Source organism: Pleurodeles waltl, chromosome 6, assembly GCF_031143425.1.
Source record: "Pleurodeles waltl isolate 20211129_DDA chromosome 6, aPleWal1.hap1.20221129, whole genome shotgun sequence".
NCBI classification, from domain to species: Eukaryota; Metazoa; Chordata; class Amphibia; order Caudata; family Salamandridae; genus Pleurodeles; species Pleurodeles waltl.
Genome location: NC_090445.1, coordinates 887457106 through 887481513, shown reverse-complemented (window position 1 = coordinate 887481513; position 24408 = coordinate 887457106). Strand labels below are relative to the sequence as shown.

Sequence of the window (24408 nt, the reverse complement as noted above, 5' to 3'; positions counted from 1 at the left end):
TGTTCTCTATGCTTTTACCAATGAGAATGCCACCTTTCAATACAATTTAAATACGGCTGGGGAACACCTTATTGGGCTAAATATACATCCACCACTTGCTGGAAGACATCCCATTACAATCCACCTCACTAATTTGGGAATTGAAATTAGGGCATGTCTAGAGAATCAGTATCCCCAGTTCGAGACTCTGTACATTCTACTTTCACAAAAAACGAAATACAGCTTTCTCACAGATTTCCCATCGTACGCCAATGTCACAGAAGAAGCACACAATCTAAGTCACATTTATTATCACAATGGAATGGTTCTCTCAATGGAAGACTATTATTTTCAAAAACATGAAATGTAGGTTGTTAAGGAGAATTTTTTTTTTTTAGAATTATCAGAGATTTGTTTTTTAAACTGCTTGATGCCATCACGGCAAAATATATGGAATAAGTTATGTGAGATGTCAAGAAAGTCCTTGTAAGGGGGTGCATTCAAGGATTGGGAGGGAAAAAGCAGACTACTGCAACCCTTTGAAGGTCAATAATGTTCCTTCATTTTTATTTGATATAAGTAGATGTGCACAGGGCGAAATCTCTTAAGAAAGGCCCTTTATTTCAGGTTTTAATTTCATGTGGGCTCCTGACAGAGCACGCAGGAAAAAACGTAGGGCAAGTAAATCTGAAGGTGGAGATAAAGGAGGAGCTATGCCATCATTGAAAGCAAAACACAATTGTCAATAATGTAAATCTATTTTTAGGGTCAATGTTGAGAAAAACTACATTATAACAATACCAATTAAAATCAGACAGCGATTTGCTGATTTTCCGAAAGACAAAAGTTAGTAAAACAGAATGAGATTGATGAATTTGTAAATCCAATATCATTCCAAGCAATCAAATATGAAAATAGATTGGCGCTTGAAGACATGAAAATAGAACTCGTCACTAAACCAGAAAATGGAAAGGTAGCTGGACCAGGTGGATTACAGTGCAAGTACTATAAGGCTTTCAGTAATAATCAAGGGTCCCTTCAACCCATGTTATCGCACACCAAAGCACAGAAATAATTAAGCAACTACAATTCTAAATTTCATATCCTGATCCACAGTATCAAAGTGACTGTGATTTTAGAAACACAAAGTGCACTCAAAAAAGCGGCCAATATGGTAAATATTCCACCACAATAAATGAGGTTAGGAATAGGCAAGGGGGCATAAATGTGAGCATGAGGCCGGGCTACAACATACTAGGCAGTGGTGCTTCACAAACATTTGGCAAAACCGGTCCCACTCTGGAAACATTTGCACATTCTGGGTGGGAATAGAAAGGGAATGCCCCCGATTGTCAAGGGATGAGAATAAGGGGATGTCTCTAAAGAGAATACTATGTTACAAGTGCAAAAAACAAATACATTAATTAAAAAATTTATTTTTCTTCCTCTCGTAACCAGAATTTCCACCTAATGGACTATCCCCTTAAGTAGACATGAGGAACACCAACCTGGGAAATCTAAGGTTGCTGTAGATTTCAGGAGTACTTTTTGGAGGTTTTGTGAAGTTCAGAGCTTGCAAAGGGCTCCAAACATAGTACGATCACCAGCACAGTAGCTGTTCAACGGCTTTGTAAGAGTTTTGTGATTCAATGTTTTTGCACTCTGCTTAAGATCTTGTTAAATGGAATACTGAATGGAAAATAAACTCCTGTAACATGAAGCAAAGTCACAATAATGGATTCCAGGTGAATTCTGCACAGGGAAATTAAAGTAGCACACTTCCCATCGATGAATGCCCTGTGATAGTTTCTCACACAGCTCTTTAAAAAAAACATTCAACATGCTGCATTTAGGAAATGTGACCTGTGCACCCATCTGGCGCCTCCCGAAGGGGCCCGATTTTGTGTTTTTCCTCCACCTTCAAAATATTTTTCCAGGTGAATAACTCCTGGTACATGTTTTTCATATTCAATATACACATTTACCCAGCCTTGTTACGTGAACATGAACAAAGTGGGTCTTCTCCGCTTCCTCAATGACTACTTTCCCACCCCTCTTCTGTGAGCACTCCTGCTCCTGTTCTCAAACTAGCAACAGCAGAAAAGCTGTGCCAGCTGCTGATTTTCCCATAGTTGCAAGCTGCATCTGTGTCTGCAAATGTGCATAGACATACATTCTGCAAATTGGGATACAACCCTGAAGCCCATACATAGTTCTTGGTATGCGCTAAAATAAAATTTGGGGGGGGGGAAACTGTTAGGATTCAGTCCAAATGATGTGATTAAAACTTTTTGGCATCTTCATGTGAACTGATTATTTTCGAGTTTACAAGGTCAGGAATATCAGTCTCCAAGTAGGTTGTTGGCTCTTTATGCACTTACCTCTGCAAACATGTACAAGGGCTATAAAGGTAGCAACCAAGACCTTGAAAGCATCCCACAGTGAACCACCTTGGCATATCACTTTTAATTAGTCAATTTAAGAGTATTAATGCCCATATCACTTAAATTCACTCATTATAGTCACATAACAAAGGATATTACTCTAACAATGCAGCTAATTATGGAAATCAGTAGAACAATTTGGTCTTCAATGAGAAATCACTGAGTTAGGTATAGTACTAGAATTAGTAACACAATTAGGCATTGTAGAACATATGACCCAACATTCATGTGAAGTGGTTGGATTTTCACCATCACACGAGATTAAGGGAATTTGAAGATGCTCTGTCTGCACAAACTCTTCCATTTATAGGTGAGTGAAGTACCAGGTAAACACAGCTGAAGGCTCGGTTGGCTCTGCAGTCTGAAATCCTTCAACTGTTGCTCTCTTAAACAGAAGGCCATTAGTCAATGGAAGTAAGAAGGCCAAGGTACTCAGCAGGCCCTATGCAGCACATGCTTCAAATGAACATTTTACCTTTTTGGGATTGCGAGGCAAAGTCGAGAGGTGCTCAACAGGAAAAAAAGGAAATCAAAAAACATCCAGCTGCTCAGGGCTACTGATTATTAGTTTTCAATGGCACAATCTCAGTTTGGCAGTTTGTTACTGAAAAACAAAAAAGTGGGCACATTAAGCATGGTTCCCACTTGTCAAACGATCAGTGCCTTTTTAGTTCCACACAAGGAATTAGCTCCATTTGGAAAGAGGTGGAGAATTAAATGTAGGGAGCTCCAACAGTGTGGCGTGGGCCATAGCCTCCGCTAACCTGTAGGGTGCCCCTCAGACTCTGAATGACCCCATTAGACGTCAGCATGGTCCTTTGACTATCAAAGGTGGCAATTTCAACTGATAACAAACTAGGCCACAAACCATTGCATGCAAAAGAATACCAATGGCATTTAAAAAGGACAGTCTGTAGACGTTTTGCAGTACTTCATAAACATCAGATTTTAAGGATATGATGTGACAAATAGTTCAACTTCAGAGGAGTGTCCATAACATACACATATACCAGGTTAATCACAAATACACATACAGGGTAATTCCATTCAGCTGTAATACAACAGTTAATACATAAAACAGTGGCCTGAATTCAGAATAAAGGGTGCAAAGTGCTTGCAAAAAAACAGAAAACTGTTAACTACTAACTGCACACATCCAGCCTTGTGATTAAAGTGCCAACAGTCTGTTGCTAGCGATGCTCTCCACTGTTACTCACCCCACAATACCAAGTTAGTGTTTTTCTGTGTAACGCTTACCTGAACTATGCCATTAACATGGAAGCACATTACAAGTTCTGGGACATTGCATATTAAGTTATCCAACCAATAATCAATACCAGTCAGCACATTGATTGGTTTATTATTATCTCTGCAGAGAAACAGAAAACACGCAGGTATTATGCCACTCAAAAGCAGAAACCATATTCATGATGATTTTCAAAACACATTTTTTCTTTTACATTTAGTCTTAAAGATAGCGTGGTTCACACTACAGGAAATAATTAAAACCTGTATCAGGATGTCGGCGCTAATTGTATTAATAGTTTATAGACCTACCATTCGTAGAGTGCAGAAAGAACATAAGCCCTGAATAAACAGAAGAGTAGATTGCTTACCCGTAAAACGTTGTTTTGGTCATTGTTTGTACCAGAATCACATGCTATACACCCATCATGTTTCGGATGGATCATGAATAGCTCAAATTGTTTTTGAAGTTGCCCAAGTGAATGCCAGCAATGACAACTGTGCAGTTCATCAGAACCTCTTAATTGTCCTCTGAATAAACACTGTGTTCAGATGTACTTATTTCTGTGATGAATAAATTAACTAGATTTTTCAGTTTTCACTTTTACCCTGTGAGAATGGTCAGCTGGGTTGCATTTTAAGCTAGAACCAAGAAGCAGAAGTGACAGGGATTCATGTAGCATTCAGCAGAGCAGGAAGCTTGCTGTAAATAGACAGAGGTCTCTTAAAACGACCAAATTAGCCATTCCATCGCCTCCTTTAGAGGTGGAGGAACCACCGGATCCTCAAAAGTGGTGTGTCATTTGGCTCTGTTGCCGTTTGCTTGGCGGCCAATCAACTACATAGCCACCAATGCATGAATAATGTAAAGTCCTTTCGAACGTTCCCAGGAGAGAAAATTAAATCAATTGTATCTGTTGTTGCATTCTAGAACCAAACCCCTGCAAAAGAGCCTTGTTTCTGAAATACAAAAACAAATAGCAGTCCACCAGGCACGGAATTTCACCTAAGTGCTCCAACCACACCAGCAGGGTCACTTTAGGCAAAACTGGGCAGCCAGACACAAGGCCATCTTAAAATGTACCTAATTTTAAATGCCCCCCGATCCCTCACCCACCCTGCTCCTGTCACCGCCTCCCTTCCAACCCCACAGACACCAATAAAATGTCCTGAAGACTAAAGCTGTTGTAGTTTTGACCAGTACTATACAACCATTCACAAAATCGGTGGTCTGGATAAATAACATGGTATACAGAAAAATAAATCTGTCATAGTAGGGGGGTGTCTAAAAAATAGATCTAGAAGGGCGGGGTCTACGTTGAACTTTCTGGATAACCACTGACAATGTAAATTAACTGTTTTTAAAACAGCTGTATGAAGATGCAGGTGCACATTCGGAAAATCAGGCACATTGCCAGTCCTCCTGGATCAACACCTGGCACCTGTTTTGTAGTTTATTACCCATGTTATCACTGACAAAAATTACACTGTGGAAAAAAGACTAAGGGAAATGTGATACATCTGTATACATTTCGTAATATTTCATGCCCATTTCTTTGTAAACAAAATAATCTGGACAGAAGGCTCTGCAAAGGTATGCATTAAAGGCCACATTATCCCTTTGGACAGTTCCTCCATTAACATCTTGCTGCAACACAACAATGTATTAGGCTTCCCTCCCTAAATGTGCTCTTGGCGTGCTGGCAAACTAGCTGTTGTTAATCAATAGGTATGTCATATATATGCTGTATACCAGTCTGGCACATTTCCATGAATTTCCATTTCGTAAAAAAACTACAGTATTGAGACGATAATAGCATAATGGCTTAGGTAACTGGGATGGATGAAAAGATGTTCGGTACAAAAGCCAGATGTGATGATGGTGAAATCTTGTTCCAAATGTACATGTGAAAGGTTAGTCTAATGATAACACTTGTATTTCACTCGGTGGTCGCCTACAGGTGACTGCCTTAGCAAACGAGTCATTCATTCCATGAAAGGTGTTTAAAAATAACCACCAAGTAACTGAAAAAAATAAGCAGGCTTCCTAAGAAGGAGTCAGTTGTCAAACTGGAGGATCCCTTTTTAATCCTCTGTGAACGAAAGGGCCTCTTTCTGTATGATCACCATCCCACACACACATTTTGAACTTCTACTGCTGGTTTTTCTGACTCTGTAGTGCATGGAGCCGTGATGTCCAGGCCCCAGAGCTTGCACTCTGACCTCTCCAATCTGTGTGTAAATAGCTAATATCCGGCTAGTTTACTTAACTTACCTATAGGACCCTAGTGCTTGTAAGTTAATTGTCAATAGTGAAATGCAGCACTTAACTACAATGACACGATGAAAACGTGGCTCAAGTTCTGTCATCGCAGCCTAGGTGGGTAGCTTCTAAACTGCCAACTCGATATGGCAAAATAAATAATTTTACCAAGTCCAACCACCCCTTCTGAATATTTATATGTCACGGTCAGGATAGCCCACAAGGCAGGGTGCTAAATATAAAAAATGAAGGGCATGTTTCTCGTTTGCTCATCAGGACCTGACAGCGAAAACTCGAAATCACCGCTTTCACTATAGCGAGACTGGGGGCCCCATTGGTAAACAGTGAGTTCAATTTGCCATCGTGGTAAGTAATAACTTATACTCGGGCCAAGTCAAGATACTACACAAAAGGTACCAAATTAATTGTTCCATTTAACCGGACTCGTTGATATAATAATGCGTGACCGCTGCTGGACACCGAAGAGGCTGTGGGGCAACACAGCCCTGATCTTCCCGAGGTGTCCTCAAGACCTTGGAAACAGTAGATGAAGTTGAAGTGGACCTTGGTCCCGATAAATAAAAGATTTGCTTACCTGTAAGCATCTACTGAGGCTGCTGTAAGCAGGAGACGAGATGACCAGTGGTGACTAGACCAGCGCTGGCCTCCACTACTGCACTGTGAGAGCTAGAGTACTGAGGCTAGAGAAAACCCATGATGCTTGTGGATAACAGGTGGCTGGACCAGACAGGTAACTGTGTCCCTAGACCGAAGTGGTCACTGTGAATGGCTCCAGCCCACTGTGACCAGTTTAAAAGAAAAATGGTAGTTGTTCTGGCACACTGGCTCAGAACCCGCTAAGCTAATTTCAAAGATTTATTGTACTTCAAAGGATTTACTTACCTTTGAAAAATTATATCTTCAGTTATCCTCAATAGATTTTTGCCATTTTAGTGTATATGTGAAGATACAAATATCCCTATTTTTATACAGTGGTGTCATATTTTTAGGGGATTGTGTTTCTTACTTATTGACTGTTTTGGTACTTCTAAATGCTTTACATCTGTACCTTTAAGACTCCTGATCTGTGCCACAGCTACCCACCTCAGAGCAAAGGGTATTATTAAAGAAACCTAACTGGATGTGATAAAGAACCTGGCATTATTAAATGGGGAGGTCTCACAAAGTAATGGTCCTCTTAATAAAGGCTGAATGACAGATACAAAAGCCATGTACCTTAAGTGAATTACATGAAATAAAGTGACCTTCTCTATATTACAAATACATGCTTTCCATGTAAATACCAGGCCCGATTTAGAGTTTAGCATGGGGTACTCTGTCATAAACATGACCCGATATTCCTACAAACTTATGAATGAATGATAGAGGCATTTTATTAAGCGCAACAAATACCCGAAGGCGTCCTGGCCCTGCATGAGTACAAGGAAAAAAGGAGGACTCAATTGTCAGATTGCTGGGAAAAGAGCCATGTTTTCAACGACATTCTAAAATTGGAAAGGGATGCAGATGTTTTTAGATTATAAGAAAGGTGATTCCAGTGCAGTGCTATGGACGTAAAAAACTTCTTCAACCCTAGGGAGACAGTTTAAAGGATGGCACCATCAGATTCATGGCGGAGCCGGAACGCAGAGTTCTGCCAGGTATACTTGGCCTCAACTTCATCTTTAAATAGTCTGGGCCCAGACCTTGCATAGGCTGTGCATAAAGCCTTGGAGATGACACGATGTTTAATTAGCTGCCAGTGCAGACTGCTTATGGCCGTTTTCACCGACTGAAATTTGGGGATTGACAGGAGGAACCGTGAATTTGTAATAAGGCGGACAGAATATCTGTCAAGTTTGTGATCGTGTACACATCCAACAAAGCCTAAATCAGGCCCATATTGTTTTGTGGTTAAAAGATTTCTAGTCTTCATCTTATTTTATATACATTTAAGTGAGTTACAACGTCCTAGCTTAAAGTCCTCACTAATGTGTGACAAATTCAAAGAGTCTAGTTTTAATACTGAAATCTGGTCTTCCATTTGAAATAAAAAGTGTTTTCTTTGATGGTATTTTACAAAAGGGCACCCTGACCTCTACAGATGACGCAAGAGAATATGAAAAGGTAAGCAATTCGGTTTAATTGAAGGCCTCAGGTCCAGTCTAAACGGTACAAATACAGGAGTCAGAAAGTGATTCCCAAGTGTGCCAAGCCTTTAAAGAAAGAGGTCAAATCGCTCAATGGTGAGGTAGATAGAAGTCCCGTAAGAGGGACTCTGAACCATATCAGAATTTGTAGTATTTGGTCCCGATGTTGCACATGACCTTTTCTCTTATCAGAAACTTAGAAAACAAGTTCTCACACTTTGTTGCGTACCACAAGAGGTTAAAAAGTGGCATTCTTGAGACTAACAGGTAAAACTAGCTCAGAGGGGGAGGCCATGAGCTTGTTCTCATGTAGGCTACAATATCAATGTGTCTACAATTCTGCTTTAGAACTAAGTTTTGTCTCAAATGCTGCAAGCATTAAACCTTTGATGTCCCGAGAGGACAGAGTGGTCATACCTAAACAGGAGAAAGATTGACTGTTATGTCCTTCACAAAGGTAAATTATGTCACTATAAATATGCATATATTACACATATATACCCTAGTCAACGATTTGGAAGTTTGCTGCTTTTTCAGGTAAATCAGACTGGATTTGTTGAGAAGGTTATTTCTGACAAAGGTGATGAAGATGTTGAGTTTAGGTGATAATTATGCACCAATAGTTACAGCCAGTTATCACCCCCTTGAGGATAACGGCATGGTACATTGTACATTGTCCCATTTCTTTTGCCTTTTCCGTGATACAGGGCAGCAATATGTTGTCCTAATTGTTTTTGTGCTAGCAAAGAAAACCTCCTGTTTTTACAGAATATGTGGTTCGGTGAAGCAAAAACCATAATAGTAAGATGGTGTCCTTGGTAGTTCCTTTGGCCTATATTCCAAAGGTTTTCAAAGATTATGGTTCAGTGTTTGGGATAGTAGAATGAAAATGTCACTTACCCAGTGTACATCTGTTCGTGGCATCAGTCGCTGAAGATTCACATGTTGTGCATAGCCCGCCATCTGGTGTTGGGTCGGAGTGTTACAAGTTGTTTTTCTTAGAAGTCTTTCGAGTCACAGGACCGAGGGACTCCTCCTCTTTGTCTCCATTGCGCATTGGCGTCGACTCCATCTTCGATTGTTTTCCCCGCAGAGGGTGAGGTAGGAGTTGTTTGTTAGTAATAGTGCCCATGCAATGGAGTGAATAAGTATGTACCTATTTAAGTTTTAATATATTTACAAATGTACAAAGTTGAAGCTAACTTCCAAACGGCTACAGGCTCCCGGGGAGGTGGGTGGGCACATGTGAATCTTCAGCGACTGATGCCACGAACAGATGTACACTGGGTAAGTGACATTTTCAGTTCGATGGCATCTGTCGCTGTGCATAGACTAGTAAGCAGTTATCTCCCCAAAAGCGGTGGCTCAGCCTGTAGGAGTGGAAGTAGTCTGAAATAAGGTTCTTAGTACGGCTTGACCTACTGTGGCTTGTTGTGCGGATAGCACGTCTACACAGTAGTGCTTGGTAAATGTGTGAGGCGTAGACCATGTGGCTGCCTTACATATTTCGTGCATTGGAATATTCCCTAGGAAGGCCATGGTAGCGCCTTTCTTTCTGGTTGAGTGTGCCCTTGGTGTAATGGGCAGTTGTCTTTTTGCTTTAAGGTAGCAGATTTGGATGCACTTAACTATCCATCTGGCTATACCCTGTTTCGATATTGGGTTTCCTGCGTGAGGTTTTTGAAATGCAATAAACAGTTGTTTAGTTTTTCTGATGTTTTTAGTTCTGTCGATGTAGTACATTAGTGCCCTTTTGACGTCTAATATATGTAGTGCCCTTTCAGCTATGGAATCTGGCTGTGGGAAGAACACTGGTAGCTCTACCGTTTGATTTAGGTGGAACGGTGAAATAACCTTTGGCAAAAATTTAGGATTGGTCCTTAGGACTACTTTATTTTTGTGTAGTTGGATAAAAGGTTCTTGTATTGTAAACGCCTGAATTTCACTTACTCTTCTTAGAGATGTGATGGCGATGAGAAATGCAACTTTCCAGGTTAGGAATTGTATTTCGCAAGAATGCATAGGTTCAAAGGATGGACCCATGAGTCTTGTTAAGACGATGTTGAGGTTCCATGAAGGAACGGGTGGTGTCCTTGGTGGTATAATTCTTTTGAGGCCTTCCATAAACGCTTTAATGACAGGTATCCTAAATAGTGAAGTTGAATGGGTAATCTGCAGGTATGCAGATATTGCTGCGAGGTGTATTTTAATGGAAGAGAAGGCCAGGTTTGATTTTTGTAAGTGTAGTAAGTAACCCACTACATCCTTTGGAGATGCGTGTAATGGTTGAATTTGATTATGATGGCAGTAGCAAACAAACCTTTTCCATTTGCTTGCATAGCAGTGTCTAGTGGATGGTCTTCTAGCTTGCTTTATGACTTCCATACATTCTTGTGTGAGGTTTAAGTGTCCGAATTCTAGGATTTCAGGAGCCAGATTGCTAGATTCAGCGATGCTGGGTTTGGATGCCTGATCTGTTGTTTGTGTTGTGTTAACAGATCTGGCATGTTGGGCAACTTGACGTGGGGTACTACTGATAGGTCTAGCAGTGTTGTGTACCATGGTTGCCTTGCCCATGTTGGTGCTATCAGTATGAGTTTGAGTTTGTTTTGACTCAATTTGTTTACTAGATATGGAAGGAGAGGGAGAGGGGGAAAAGCGTACGCAAATATCCCTGACCAGTTCATCCATAGGGCATTGCCTTGAGACTGCCTGTGTGGGTATCTGGATGCGAAGTTTTGGCATTTTGCGTTCTCTTTTGTTGCAAATAAGTCTATTTGAGGTGTTCCCCAACGTTTGAAGTAAGTGTTTACAATTTGGGGGTGAATTTCCCATTCGTGGACCTGTTGGTGATCTCGAGAGAGATTGTCTGCAAGTTTATTCTGGATCCCTGGAATAAACTGTGCTATTAGGCGAATGTGGTTGTGAATTGCCCATTGCCATATTTTTTGTGCCAGAAGGCACAGCTGTGTCGAGTGTGTCCCCCCCCTGTTTGTTTAGACAATACATTGTTGTCATGTCCGTTTTGACAAGAATGTATTTGTGAGTTATGATTGGTTGAAATGCTTTTAATGCTTGGAAAACTGCTAGTAGTTCGAGGTGATTTATATGCAGCTTTGTTTGATGTACATCCCATTGTCCTTGTATGCTGTGTTGATTGAGGTGTGCTCCCCACCCTGTCATGGAAGCATCTGTTGTTATCACGTATTGTGGCACTGGGTCTTGGAAAGGCCGCCCTTTGTTTAAATTTATATTGTTCCACCATAGAAGCGAGAGGTATGTTAGGCGGTCTATTAACACCAGATCTAGAAGGCGACCCTGTGCTTGTGACCATTGTGATGCTAGGCACTGTTGTAAGGGCCTCATGTGTAGTCTTGCGTTCGGGACAATGGCTATGCATGAGGACATCATGCCTAGGAGTTGTAATATCATCTTCGCCTGTATTTTTTGTGTTGGATACATGCGTTGTATAATCTTTTGGAAATTTTGAACCCTTTGTGGACTTGGAGTGGCTATTCCCCTCGTTGTGTCTATTGTCGCTCCTAGGTATTGTTGCACTTTGCACGGCAGAATGTGTGATTTCGCATAGTTGATGGTGAAACCAAGTTTGTAGAGGGTTTGTATGACCTGATCTGTGTGGTGTGAGCACCTTGTCAGTGAGTCGGTCTTGATTAGCCAGTCGTCTAGATACGGGAATACGTGTATTTGCTGCCTTCTGATGTGTGCAGCCACTACTGCTAGGCATTTTGTGAAGACTCTTGGTGCAGTTGTTAAACCGAACGGCAATACTTTGAATTGGTAATGTATTCCTTTGAATACGAACCTTAGGTATTTTCTGTGCGACGGATGTATTGGTATGTGGAAATACGTGTCTTTGAGATCTAAGGTTGTCATGTAATCTTGTTGCTTTAGCAATGGTAACACTTCCTGTAGCGTGACCATGTGAAAGTGTTCTGATTTGATGTATGTGTTTAGTGTTCTGAGGTCTAGGATTGGTCTCAGTGTTTTGTCCTTCTTTGGTATTAGAAAGTACAGTGAGTAAACCCCTGTATTTGTTTGTGTATCTGGTACCAGTTCTATTGCGTTCTTTTGCAGTAATGCTTGAACTTCTATTTCTAGGAGGTCCGAATGTTGTTTTGATATATTCTGTGATTTTGGTGGTATGTTTGGAGGGATTTGTAGAAATTCTATGCAATAACCATGTTGGATAATTGCTAAGACCCAAGTGTCTGTTGTTATTTTCTCCCACGCTTGGTAATACTGACTTATTCTTCCCCCCACTGGTGTTGTGTGGAGGGGATGAGTGACGTGTGAGTCACTGTTTGGTTGTAGGTGTTTTGGGGCTTTGAAATTTTCCCCTGCTTCTAGGGAATTGTCCTCCTCTGTATTGGCCCCGAAAGCCTCCCCTTTGGTACTGTCCCTGGTAGGTGGACGGTGTTGAATGTGAGGTACTGGCTTGTGTGGCTTGACCCCGAAACCCCCCTCTAAAGGTTGTCTTGCGGAAGGTGTTGAAAGTGCCTCTGCTCTGCGGGGAGTAGAGCGCGCCCATGGATTTTGCAGTGTCAGTGTCCTTTTTTAGCTTCTCAATTGCCGTGTCCACTTCAGGTCCGAACAATTGTTGCTCATTGAATGGCATATTGAGCACCGCCTGCTGTATCTCTGGTTTAAAACCAGATGTTCGTAGCCACGCGTGCCTTCGTATGGTTACTGCCGTGTTAATTGTTCTTGCTGCTGTGTCCGCTGCGTCCATAGAGGAGCGTATCTGGTTATTGGAGATGTTTTGGCCCTCCTCAACCACTTGTTTCGCCCTCTTTTGTAGTTCTGTGGGTAGATGCTCAATGAGGTGTTGCATCTCGTCCCAGTGGGCTCTGTCATATCGCGCTAGGAGCGCTTGAGAGTTAGCGATGCGCCACTGGTTTGCAGCCTGTACTGCGACCCTTTTACCGGCTGCATCGAACTTGCGGCTCTCCTTATCTGGGGGTGGTGCATCGCCCGATGTGTGAGAGTTTGCTCTCTTGCGAGCTGCCCCTACCACAACCGAATCTGGTGGCAGTTGTGAGGTGATGAAAGCTGGGTCTGTGGGAGGTGCTTTATATTTCTTTTCCACCCTCAGTGTTATTGCCCTACTCTTTATAGGCTCTTTGAATATGTCCTTTGCGTGCCTTAGCATTCCTGGGAGCATAGGCAGGCTTTGGTAGGTGCTATGTGTGGAAGAGAGGGTGTTGAAGAGGAAGTCATCCTCGACAGGCTCCGAGTATAGAGACACGTTGTGGAACTCTGCTGCTCTAGCCACCACTTGTGAATATGCTGTGCTGTCTTCTGGTGGTGAGGGCTTTGTAGGATACGCCTCTGGACTGTTGTCCGACACTGGGGCGTCGTATAAGTCCCAAGCATCTTGGTCCTGGTCACCTTGGCTTAAGGTGGTGTGAGCCGGTGAATGTGACGGAGTCTGTGCCGGTGAAATGTGAACTACAGGTGGAGGAGAGGGTGGCGGAGTTACCTTCTTCACCAGTTTTGTTTGTGGTGCTTGTTCTTGTTGGAATTCAAGTCTCCTCTTCCTCCTAATAGGGGGAAGGGTGCTTATTTTCCCTGTTCCACTCTGTATAAAAATCAGTTTTTGAGTGTGGTCCACCTCGGTGGATTGTAATTCCTCCTTGAATCTATGCGTTCGCATTTGAGAGGACAGTGATTGTTCCTCTGAATAGGAACCGGTAGTTGGCTCGGTTGCGGGTCGTTTTGGCACCGAAACTATGTCCACGCTCTTTTTCGGCTCCGAGGCGACTTTTCTCTTTTTCGGAGCCGAACCCTCTCGGCGTCGATCCTCCTCGGTGCCGCTGTCTCTGCGTCGAGCAGCTTCGGCTCCGCTATCTCGGCGGCGATCTTTGTCGGCAGCACTATCTCGGTCCCGAGATGGCTGGGTGCCTGTGTCTCGACCCGAGTCGGACGATCTCGGCACTATTTCGGCCTTCTTCGGTGCCGATGGTCGGTCACCGATTTTATGGGTTGAGCCATGGCCTGATGGCAGTGGCGTCCCCTGGGCCTTGTCAGTTTTCTTGTGTGCTATTTTTAGACGTCTTACTCACTGTTTCATGGTCGTCTAATTCGTCCGAGTCCGATTCATGGATCGAGAAGGCTTCTGCTTCTTCTTGTTCCTCGAATTCTCGGTGTCCTGTCGGCGTGGACGCCATTTGCAGTCTTCTGGCTCGTCGGTCACGGAGCGTTTTTCGGGACCGGAACGCACGACAGGCCTCACAAGTTTCTTCCCTGTGCTCGGGCGACAGGCACAGGTTACAGACCGAATGTTGGTCTGTATATGGGTATTTGTTGTGGCATTTAGGACAGAATCGGAACGGGGTCCGTTCCATCAGCGTCGATGTCACAAGCGGTCGGGCCGACCAGGCCCCGACGGTGGATCGAAAACTACCCCGAAGGTCAACGGAGATGTTATCATTTCGATTCGATGTCGATGCTATCTAACCCGACCCCGAACGCAACAAAACCGACGTAATTTTCCGATTTTGAGCTAACTTTCTGTTCCGAAACCCGGAGCGAAAGGAACACGTCCGAACCCGATGGCGGAAAGAAAACAATCGAAGATGGAGTCGACGCCCATGCGCAATGGAGACAAAGAGGAGGAGTCCCTCAGTCCCGTGACTCGAAAGACTTCTTCGAAGAAAAACAACTTGTAACACTCCGACCCAACACCAGATGGCGGGCTATGCACAACATGTGTATCTACAGCGACAGATGCCATCGAACATAAAATGTTTCTTAACATAAGTGAAGTAGATGTAGAACAGGTGAAAAACGAGGCCCTCGCATTCGAACACTGAAACACTGCGTAAAACGTTTGGGAATATATTTATTTCCCAGGATGGGAAAGATTAATGGTGCCAACATGTCTACTGAAGACTGTCAAATCTGAATTGTCGAAATAGAAACACCTATGTGTCTTGGTGCGGCCTGAACAGCAGAAATTAAAATATATATAGTACCTCACATAATATACATTTTGTGAAACCTTTAACGTACCAATTGAAAAGAACCTACTGGTAAAAAAAATCCAGAAGGACTTGCTGACGTTTGTAGGACAGGATGCCCTGCCAAGGCTGGCAGTCTCTTTGCTTAAGGCTCTTCACCACAACAGAAGTATAGGTGAATCTGGGGTGAATGGAGCACATGGAACCATGCAAGAACTAGGCATGTATAGATAAGCTGACTGTGGCAAGGAACTATGGGACATATTGTGCTTGCCCAAACCACACAACATTTATCCAATCAAATGAAAAATACAATTATGGATGTCTGGGATACAACTGTTGTTAAAATTGCCCCCAGTTATTTTCCATCCCTCTTGACAACCTATACGTTTTAACCCTTAACTTCTCCTGGTGAGTAGAGACTTGTGAAGGAAAGTGACTGTCACACTGTGGTAGACATGGGCAATGAACAGAGTATTAAATAATTTGAGCAATGTGAAACACAAATTAGAGTAGATGAAAAGAAAGGTTTTTCAATCAACAATTAGACACTGGGATATGCACCCGCCTGTGGAAACATCTACAGCCAAAGAGAAAATGTGCTTTGAGACAGAGTGGGTTACCTTTACAGGAAGAGAGTGGGTAGTTGCAACCATTTATAATATACTTAATACACTTTCTACTAAAACCATCTTGAAGTACACAGCAAAGTGGAAAGCATGCACAACGAGGGAATTAAAGATGGAAAACTGAATCTGTCTGTGTGAGGACAATGTGGGAACCTATGATTACTGTGCTGCTGAAGCCTGGCAGAGATTTGTCCTCATGCGCCTCTTATAGGTTACTAGCTTTTCTAAATACAAACCACGAAATCATCGCAAAGATCGTAGCTCAGCGCTTGCAACCGCTTGAGCAGTTCTTGCTGCTACAAACCCAGTCAGGTTTCATCCCGAAGAGGTCCACTGTCTTTAACCTTCACACTTTGATGACCATTTTGCACTGCGCTGACATGCAACTGCCACCACAGCTGTACTTGTTGATGCTGAAAAAGCATTTGATGCTTTGGAGTGGCCATTTATGTGTGAGGTCCTCTGCCACCTGGAGCCTAGCACTTATTTTCTAAAGATGATCGCCCTATTATAAACAAATTAAATTGCTCAAGTCAAGTCCAATTGCTCGATTCTATGCTTCTCTGCTGAGCTCCTAGGAGGGAGCACCCAGCTTGTGCTGTGCCGCAGGAGCCTTTGGGCTCCGTCTGCCATTTCAAACTGGGGCGACGCGGCACAGACTGAAGTCTAGGTGGGGATAGTCCAAAACACTCTGCCACACTGCCCTGGGAGAAAACCAATAGCAGAAACCAGTAGAAGATAAACCTACACTTACATATCTGCCAAAGCCTGTTAAATGTTGCAGCTGTCAGCACTGATGTAGCCTTTAAGCCGATGGGGTTAAATTACAGAACATGTGGATATTGAACGTCTTGACTGAGACTGCACTGCAAGTAAACACCTTTTTTAATGAACTTGCTAGGGTCTTCGCTGAGGAGGGGTCCAGATGCTAAACTTAAATACGACATTGGGGATCTGATGTGGCACAAGATAGACCATTATATAACAGGCCTATGTAGTTCTTGCTCAGTGCTTAGCAAGTAACTACATGCCGGTCATTTATTATTTACAATGCTCACAGAGCTGACCCATACCTAGAAGACTATCTTTATTGTAGTGAACAATAGCAAACAAGAACATAAACCCCAAGAACCCATCAATAAAAGACGCTTTTGCCCCTGCTACCTTGGACAAGCAGCCTAATGGTCCTTCAGATCCCCTGTCAACTCAGGCAATGATTAAGGGGGATTTGTAATCTCCTCTACTAAGTATGACACCCTACTGCTCATCCACAAACTACTTAAAGATATAACTTGCTTCTGCCAGAATGTTTCCAAGTCTCTCTCACACCTCAACCACCATCTACAAAATGCTGAAACCAGAGTGGACTACTTAGAATCAAACTGAATCGAATGTTCTCACAAGCAGGATGAGATGCAGGAAAGGATTTCCTTCCTGAAAGAAAGCTCAAAAGGAAATGAAGAAAAAGATAGACGTTGAGAAAATCATTCAAGTCGCAATAATCTATGGATCGAAAGAACTGCCACATTGGTCTCTAATGAAAACTTGTTTGATCATGCCCAGAAACGTTTTCGGTCCATTCTCACCATGCCTAAAGACAGTGAAATAATATTGGACCCGACTCCTGGAGTTTATCTGGCATTTCAGTGTCAAAGATATTGCCCGCTGGATTTCCTGGCTCACTTTCACTTTTACATACTAAAAGACATAGCCACTGGAGCGAGACGTCTGAATAACACCCAATTAGAAGGAGACAGTTTTAAATGTTGCAGATTGATTAGACTTCCCTCTGGTTTTCACACCAAGGTGAACAACACACTATCAATACTAAACAAGAAGCTCAAAAAATATTAGGTTGACCAGACGAGCAGGGGCAGCACACAGGACGTTCAAGGTCTGACTAGGGTCAACGGAAGTAGCAGAGGACAAGCAAGGACAAATCTGAAGCTAGATAACTCTGCCAAGAATCAAGATATGGAACAACAAGTGTGGCTCACACTGACTAAACCCAGAATCTGTTGGGTATTCTCCTGCTGATGTTATTACATTATGTTCTTTTATTGGTTGTTATGAGAGTCTACGGATACACTGATGAGATCCGGGATCCGCTAGCCATCTCTATTATTACAGAAATGCTTTTCTTCATTTCACATACTATTCGTGCTTCAGGGCACCATCTGAATTGGCTACTGCTTGCACTTAATTTTATCTGCTATTCCAGATACGTCTGTCCCAAGTTTAATATTACCCTTACTCAACATTCAGATACACAGTGTAGCTAAAAGCAAATAGTGTCCAACATCTTTATAGAGTATACAGGAAGCCTCCATTTAATGTTGGGTTGAACGAACAGGGGGAGGGGAGTGGTATACAACAAGCGTAATACTTGGCCCACACATTGCCTCGTCTGAAGGTCGCTACTATTAATACCCAGGGCCTGAAATTGCCACTTAAATGCAGAATGCTTTTGAAGTGGCTAGATGCACATGAAATAACAATAACCTTCCTTAACTGATCCTGATACTCATGGAGGTGTATGAGGAGGCCTTCCAGAGTGGAAACCTCCTGGCCACAGTGGATCAGCCCATAATGGTAACGCGTTTAATACCGGGAATGCCAGCAGATAGTTGTAGCTTATATCACCCCCTGTCACCAATCAATGTAGACGGGAAAATACTAACAAAAATATTAGCCAACAGATTGCTGCAGTTGTTGCCCGCTCCACGGCAGGCAACCTGCATACACTTTTCACGGTTACGCATCATTTAGATCGCAATCTGCAGGTGGTACTGGTATTCCTAGATGTTGAAACGCCATTTGACTCCATAGCCTGGCCATTTCTCTTTGTGGTTTAGGAGAGGAAGGGGGTGGGAAAGGCCTTCCTACAATGGATTAAGCTGATTAACTAAGCTCCCAAAGCAACAATAAAAGGTCAATGGTTTGCTCTCAGCCCTATTAGACATAAGAAAAGGAATGCAGCAGGGTTGCCCACTCAATCCACTCCTATATGCTATTGTGATGGACCAGCTGACGTGTTTCCTTCGAGACAGACATTACCACAGATGGATTAGATTCGGCTAGCGGAACATCCTGTTATTGATGTATGCAATGACATTTTGCTACTAATCAAAAGGCCAGACTCCAACCTATGTTCGATCATTAGGGACATTATAACCTAACGGTGATAGGGTTCCAAATCAACTGGAGTAAATCTATCATGATGAATCTCAAAGCAGCTACTGTGCAGCAGGAGCTCAAATATCTGCTATGGTGGACAACAAATCCGGTACAATAGTTAGGGATATTGTTCCATACAGAAGTAAATACTATAATAAGGCACACAATGGAGCAAGTATGTCAGGGTTTGAAGACATAAAACAGAAATGGATTTGATTCCCCCTGTTGGTGGCTGGTAGAATCGCTCCTATGAAAATTGTATTACTTCCAGAATTGTTATACCTATTCCAAAATATTACCATTCTGTTGCACAGAATGTTTCACTCAACTAAGATCTTTTAGGATTACCCTGGCGTGGGCAGGGAAGCAACGTTGTATCAGCTGCCTGAGGCTACAGACCCCATATGACTAGTGGGGCTTCTGTGTTCCAAATTTCAAACTGAATTATCTGGTAGCGTAAGCTCAATGTGCACATCACTGGATACATAATATTCGGAGAGCTCACCAAGCAGACCTTAAGTGGTCTAGCGGACCAAACCACTCCACAATCTGTGTTGTCTGGGAGAACCAGACACGCGGACAGGGAGATCAACATGGTGGAATCTGCAGGGTGGTCCCTGGTGCGACTCGCAGAGTTGGAAGGTATTTAAGCTCACTATGCAGTGTATGCGGACACTACACATTATTCATACGCTCACAATGACCCAACACAGGAATACTCCTAATGCTGCGCCAGAGGTGGCAACCAGAGTAAAAGCCCCGACTGCAGTTGTCAACAGATTTGGGAGTAGAAATCACAGACAAAACAGTGAGCATCTTGCTGCACACAGACCAAAGAGATCTCTTCTAATGGGAAGCCTGAGTTGTTACATTACAAATAGGCACATCAGGAGTGCCATTCCCCTGATAGTATGGTTAGGCATGGCCTCTCGGTAGACCCCAACTGCCACCAGTGGACTTCTTGAATTTAGCTTGGGCCAATTAAAGCAATTACTCCATTTAGGTACTGCGGGCCATGAAGATCATGGTGGACGCATTGATGGCAGTCACCCCGATGATGGCACTGACAGATTATGTGAGGGAGGCCCCTAAACATTATAGGAAGCACCTTGTGATGGTTACTACTGGGTCGTCGCAGAGTGGCAATGGCATCGGCAGGCCGGCAAAGGCATACTCCAATTTAAGTTCTGTCTGAAAGACATGATTATGTCTGGAAAATATTGCTGAGCTGTATGCAGAGACTTTACCACAAGCATCAAAACCCACCAGATGTATGGTGTCCACTCAGGCAATATGTAGCTCGTTTAGAGTCCAGTGATCATTTGGAACAATTATCAGAACCTACAGACTAATTGTAACTTCCTGAAGGAGAAACTATTCATGGACATTAACTGTTTTGCTGCAACTCCTATCATGAGTTGTCTGGCTCTGGGGAAAGTGGAGGGTGGGGGTGTTAAAATCTGTTTGAACAATATACATGCTATATTTCCTTTCGTACCATGCTGATTTGTTGATGTATGCGTTTTTGCAATTGGACCTGGGACCAAGTTGTTGTATATGTTTTACAATCAATAAAAAAACAATAGCCTTCCTTCAGGAATCCTAGCTCCTGAAACAAGATATATGTTGTCCACAGTAACCTCTTTAACATACCGAATTACACTCCTCAGCAGTCTCAAAAACAAAAGGGGTTTCAATGCTATACAGAAGGGGGGCTTCGTTCAATGCAATTAATATTGTGCAAGGAAGGCATAGGAGATTCACTATTGTTAGAGAGACACCAACACAAACCTAGATCACTGGGACTAACATCTATGCACCAAACAACCATTAAGAGGCTTTCTTTTTGACCCCGTTGACTAACATATCCATATACGCTCAGTGTTTTCTGAATAAGAGTGGGGATCTTAATACTACATTGCAAGGGGGAAGACAAGTCAAGACCAATGGGCAAACATGTTGAACCGAGACCCTTACTAAAACAGGGCCTGGCACAACTTACTCTGACAGATGTGTAGTAACATTCATACCTGAGCGATAGAATGTAAATGTTTTACTTTAATGTCCAGAGAACATTCTCTAGAACGGACTGTCTATTCATTGAACAAGAACATATTCACCTGTTCTGGAGTACAACAACGGGATGCAGATCCTCTCAAACCACACCGCTGTATCTATAATATGCAGTCAATCCATTTCAAACACTCGCCTTTATCAGGCATTGGTGCATGAATGAGAGGCCTTTAAGGATCTGATGATTCATCATTCAATCAGGGAGACAACAAAGCACTATTTCCAATAAAATACTGAAGATGAGCTATGATAGAAAATGTTGTGGAATGCAGCCAAACGGGTGATAAGAGGTGCACTAATTTCCCACAAAACCACCTTTTTCGCCTCAGTAGGGCGAAGAATTTGGCAATGGGACAGAAGTGAAGATCTTAAGCTCAACACGAACGTACAGGCTCTAGGCGCACATACAAGAAACTCCAACAGGCTGGAACCACACTGAACACGTGTTTCTCAGTGAAACACTCGCAAAATGTTACAAACAAACGAGTGATATATTGCTACGGGAGATAAGGCTAACTGTCTTTCAGTCTATTAACTAAATACACAAATGGCATGGAGCAACAGATCCTGGACCCCTCTTGGAAACTGGTAACATCCCAAAATAAATTGTCCCAAACTTTCACACCTTTGACTCAAACCCGTACAGGGGAAGAATTCCTAGAACAATTAGAGAATGACTAAGAAATTTCAGGGTATCTCACTTTCAACACAGAGCTATTGAGGCGCATAACGAATGCGTAACACCTGTGAAAATCCAGAGAGCTATATCCGACCTCCACAGTAACAAAGAGCTTTGTCAGGATGGCTACGCAGCTACATTTTATAAACAGTTCAAAGATCTGTAAAGTGAACTTTTAGGCAATGTTTTTAATCACAGTTTGAATGAATACTGTGGAGGAGTCAGAAACGATTCTTACATCAATGTAGAAATTTACACTAAAATTCGTAAAATGCTCCTTCTTTTGCTGGACGTGGAGAAGGCAATGGATAGGGTCAGTTAAAGGTCCTGGCCCTACTCTTGCATAAACAGTTACACCCAACCATCACCCCCTATGTACAGGAAAAGTTTAATAATCCCAATACTAAACTTAAAATGAATGGAAAGAAGTCCTCACCCATATTCCGGTACAGGGGCACACAACAGGGTTGTCGCTTGTCTCCATATTTATTTGCCTTTACCCTAGATCCTCTAGTACAAAATAAAATAAATAACCCACTTTTCAAGGGAGTAAAAGTAAGACCATCTGCTTACAAACCCGCGCTCTTAGCCAATGACATTCTCTTCTTTATTACAGAACTGGATCAGAGCTACCCTCTGGAGCTAAATCCAAAATAACAACTGTGTACTACCTGCTGTATCCTATGATGGGACACAGACTATTGCTTAAATTCTCAATGGCTGTAATGTCCTGCTTCCTTTAAAAAAAAAAAAAAAAAAACTTTTTTGATCACATAGGTATGAACTTCTAAGAATGCTTCTGTGCTGAATCCCAACATCCTACCTGTTAAGTAAGAAATACTCATGGAAATCAGCAGTAACACCGGTGTAACTTACCCATAGTCAGATAAATTATTTGTCAAATATGAAGCTTAGTCTTTTGAGATGCTTTTCCTTTACGGATGTACTGGGCCAAAATGATTTTTTTTAATGGACTCTATGTTTCTCCGAATAGGCACCCTCTGTTTCTGTGTCTCATGAGAATCTAGAAATACATTTCCTGAGAGAGGAAACCCTATTTTAACCTATATGCTCTTTACCAAAAACACCAGGATTATTAAATCAGGCACTTTTGTGTGAAAGAAATAACTGACCTCAACCCCTCTTGACTCCTTTGGTGGGGAGAGAATTACTAGCGCTCACAACTGACACCAAATTCATGCTTAGATGCAGAAACACTAAGGGAAATGGGTTTCCTTGTCTTTTGAAGGAGGGTCCAGGATTAGGAGTGCCAGGGAAACTGTGCATACTAAACCATTTTTGATATATCTAGAAGACAGAGATAGACCATTTTCTTCAAGTGCTGCAAAAGTATGGGAAAGAGGTGGGAAAGAAAACAGAAACTATATAATGCATGCACTGCAAATAACCATTAGTTTTGTGAGTAGCTGAGAGATGACACGTTTACATACCTCATGCTTCAGTTATGGTTTTGGTGAAGGTAAAAAAGTAACATGTTTCGCTCAGAAGAAGGAAACAGCAATCTCAAAAGCTAAACACTTAACCTCACTATCTAATGATTATCGAGGACTATGTGAGGCAAATAAATTTAAGCACATTGAGTTAAAGAGTGCTACAGCTCATCAGTTCTGGTTTTCCAGAAGTCATGAAAAAGGATACTCACAGACATTTTCATGACTTATGCTCTCATGAACTAAAATGGTAGAAAGTGAATCTACAGAGAAGCACAGCAAAACATCTATGAGTGGAAAAACCAATTGGTCATTTTGTATGGTAAATGAACAGCGTGCAATGTAAGCAGGAATCTACTTTGAAGGTAGCATTTTTCATACAGCTCAAGACTCCGTACTTTTTAAATCATATTAAGACGAGACCCTATGATCATAATACAATGTTTAGAGATCTGCACCGCAAGTTTGATTAAAGTTTTTGTGCAATGCTTCTATTTCAGGAAGAAGTGGGATTTGTTTTGTTTTACCATTACATCTCCTAATCCTTAGCCAGCATTAGTTGTCCAAGTTAATTTCCTCCTTTTACTTCCTCTTCCCATGTGATGCTCACATTTCCATGCACTTCTTATCTGCATGTGTCTTTAGCTACAGCATTTTGTAAAAGTTCATCAACAGGCAAAGATATGTAGCTCTAGTACTATGTTAACTGCTGCTCTGTCTATTAGCCTCACGAAAACACCCTCAATGAAATAAACTGTAATGCTTAATTTACTTGTGTCTCCAGTGAGTGCTTACACAATGCACATCCTTTTCATCTACTGTCTCCTGAGAGCCACATGGACAAATTGTTTATATTTTTACATTTCTGCTTAAAGGATAGGAGATCCAAGCTACTGTTTGGTCTCAAATTATAGAACTAGTAAATAAAAAGAGCTACATTTTTAAAACTATTTTGCACATTTTCCAGAAATTCTGCAGCGTTGTTAGAAGAAATCTTCTGCCCTTGCACATTAGAAGAAGAATATTTGAAACATTTAAAGCAAATAAATAAAAACTGCGTTAAACATAATGGAAGCATAAAACACAATGATGATGAAGGTCAAAAATTCAGTCACCGTTCCTCTAACGCATGAACACATAGAATACCCTCCCAGATGAATGGAAAATATACATTATCAGGAAGCAGAAAGGGCATAGGTATACATTTAATTTAATTGTAAGGTCCTTTGCAAACTACTTTGCATTTTATGGTTCATAACCAGATCTGTCAGTCCTCCAGCCCTGGGCTGTGATCAGTACCAAAAAAAAAAAGGCAAAGTTTTAAAATCGGAAATGAGG

At 42.1% G+C, this 24408-nt stretch overlaps 1 protein-coding gene across 2 annotated transcripts in view; it reads right to left on the bottom strand.

Moving 5' to 3' along the window:
• EDRF1 (erythroid differentiation regulatory factor 1) overlaps positions 1-24408 on the bottom strand; it is a 403030-nt gene that overhangs the window by 268882 nt on the left and 109740 nt on the right. For both annotated transcript variants that reach the window (XM_069239693.1, XM_069239694.1), the window contains one exon: positions 3681-3792. In XM_069239693.1, the coding sequence (XP_069095794.1) occupies positions 3681-3792 (112 nt within the window). The remainder of the gene's footprint in view (positions 1-3680; positions 3793-24408) is intronic.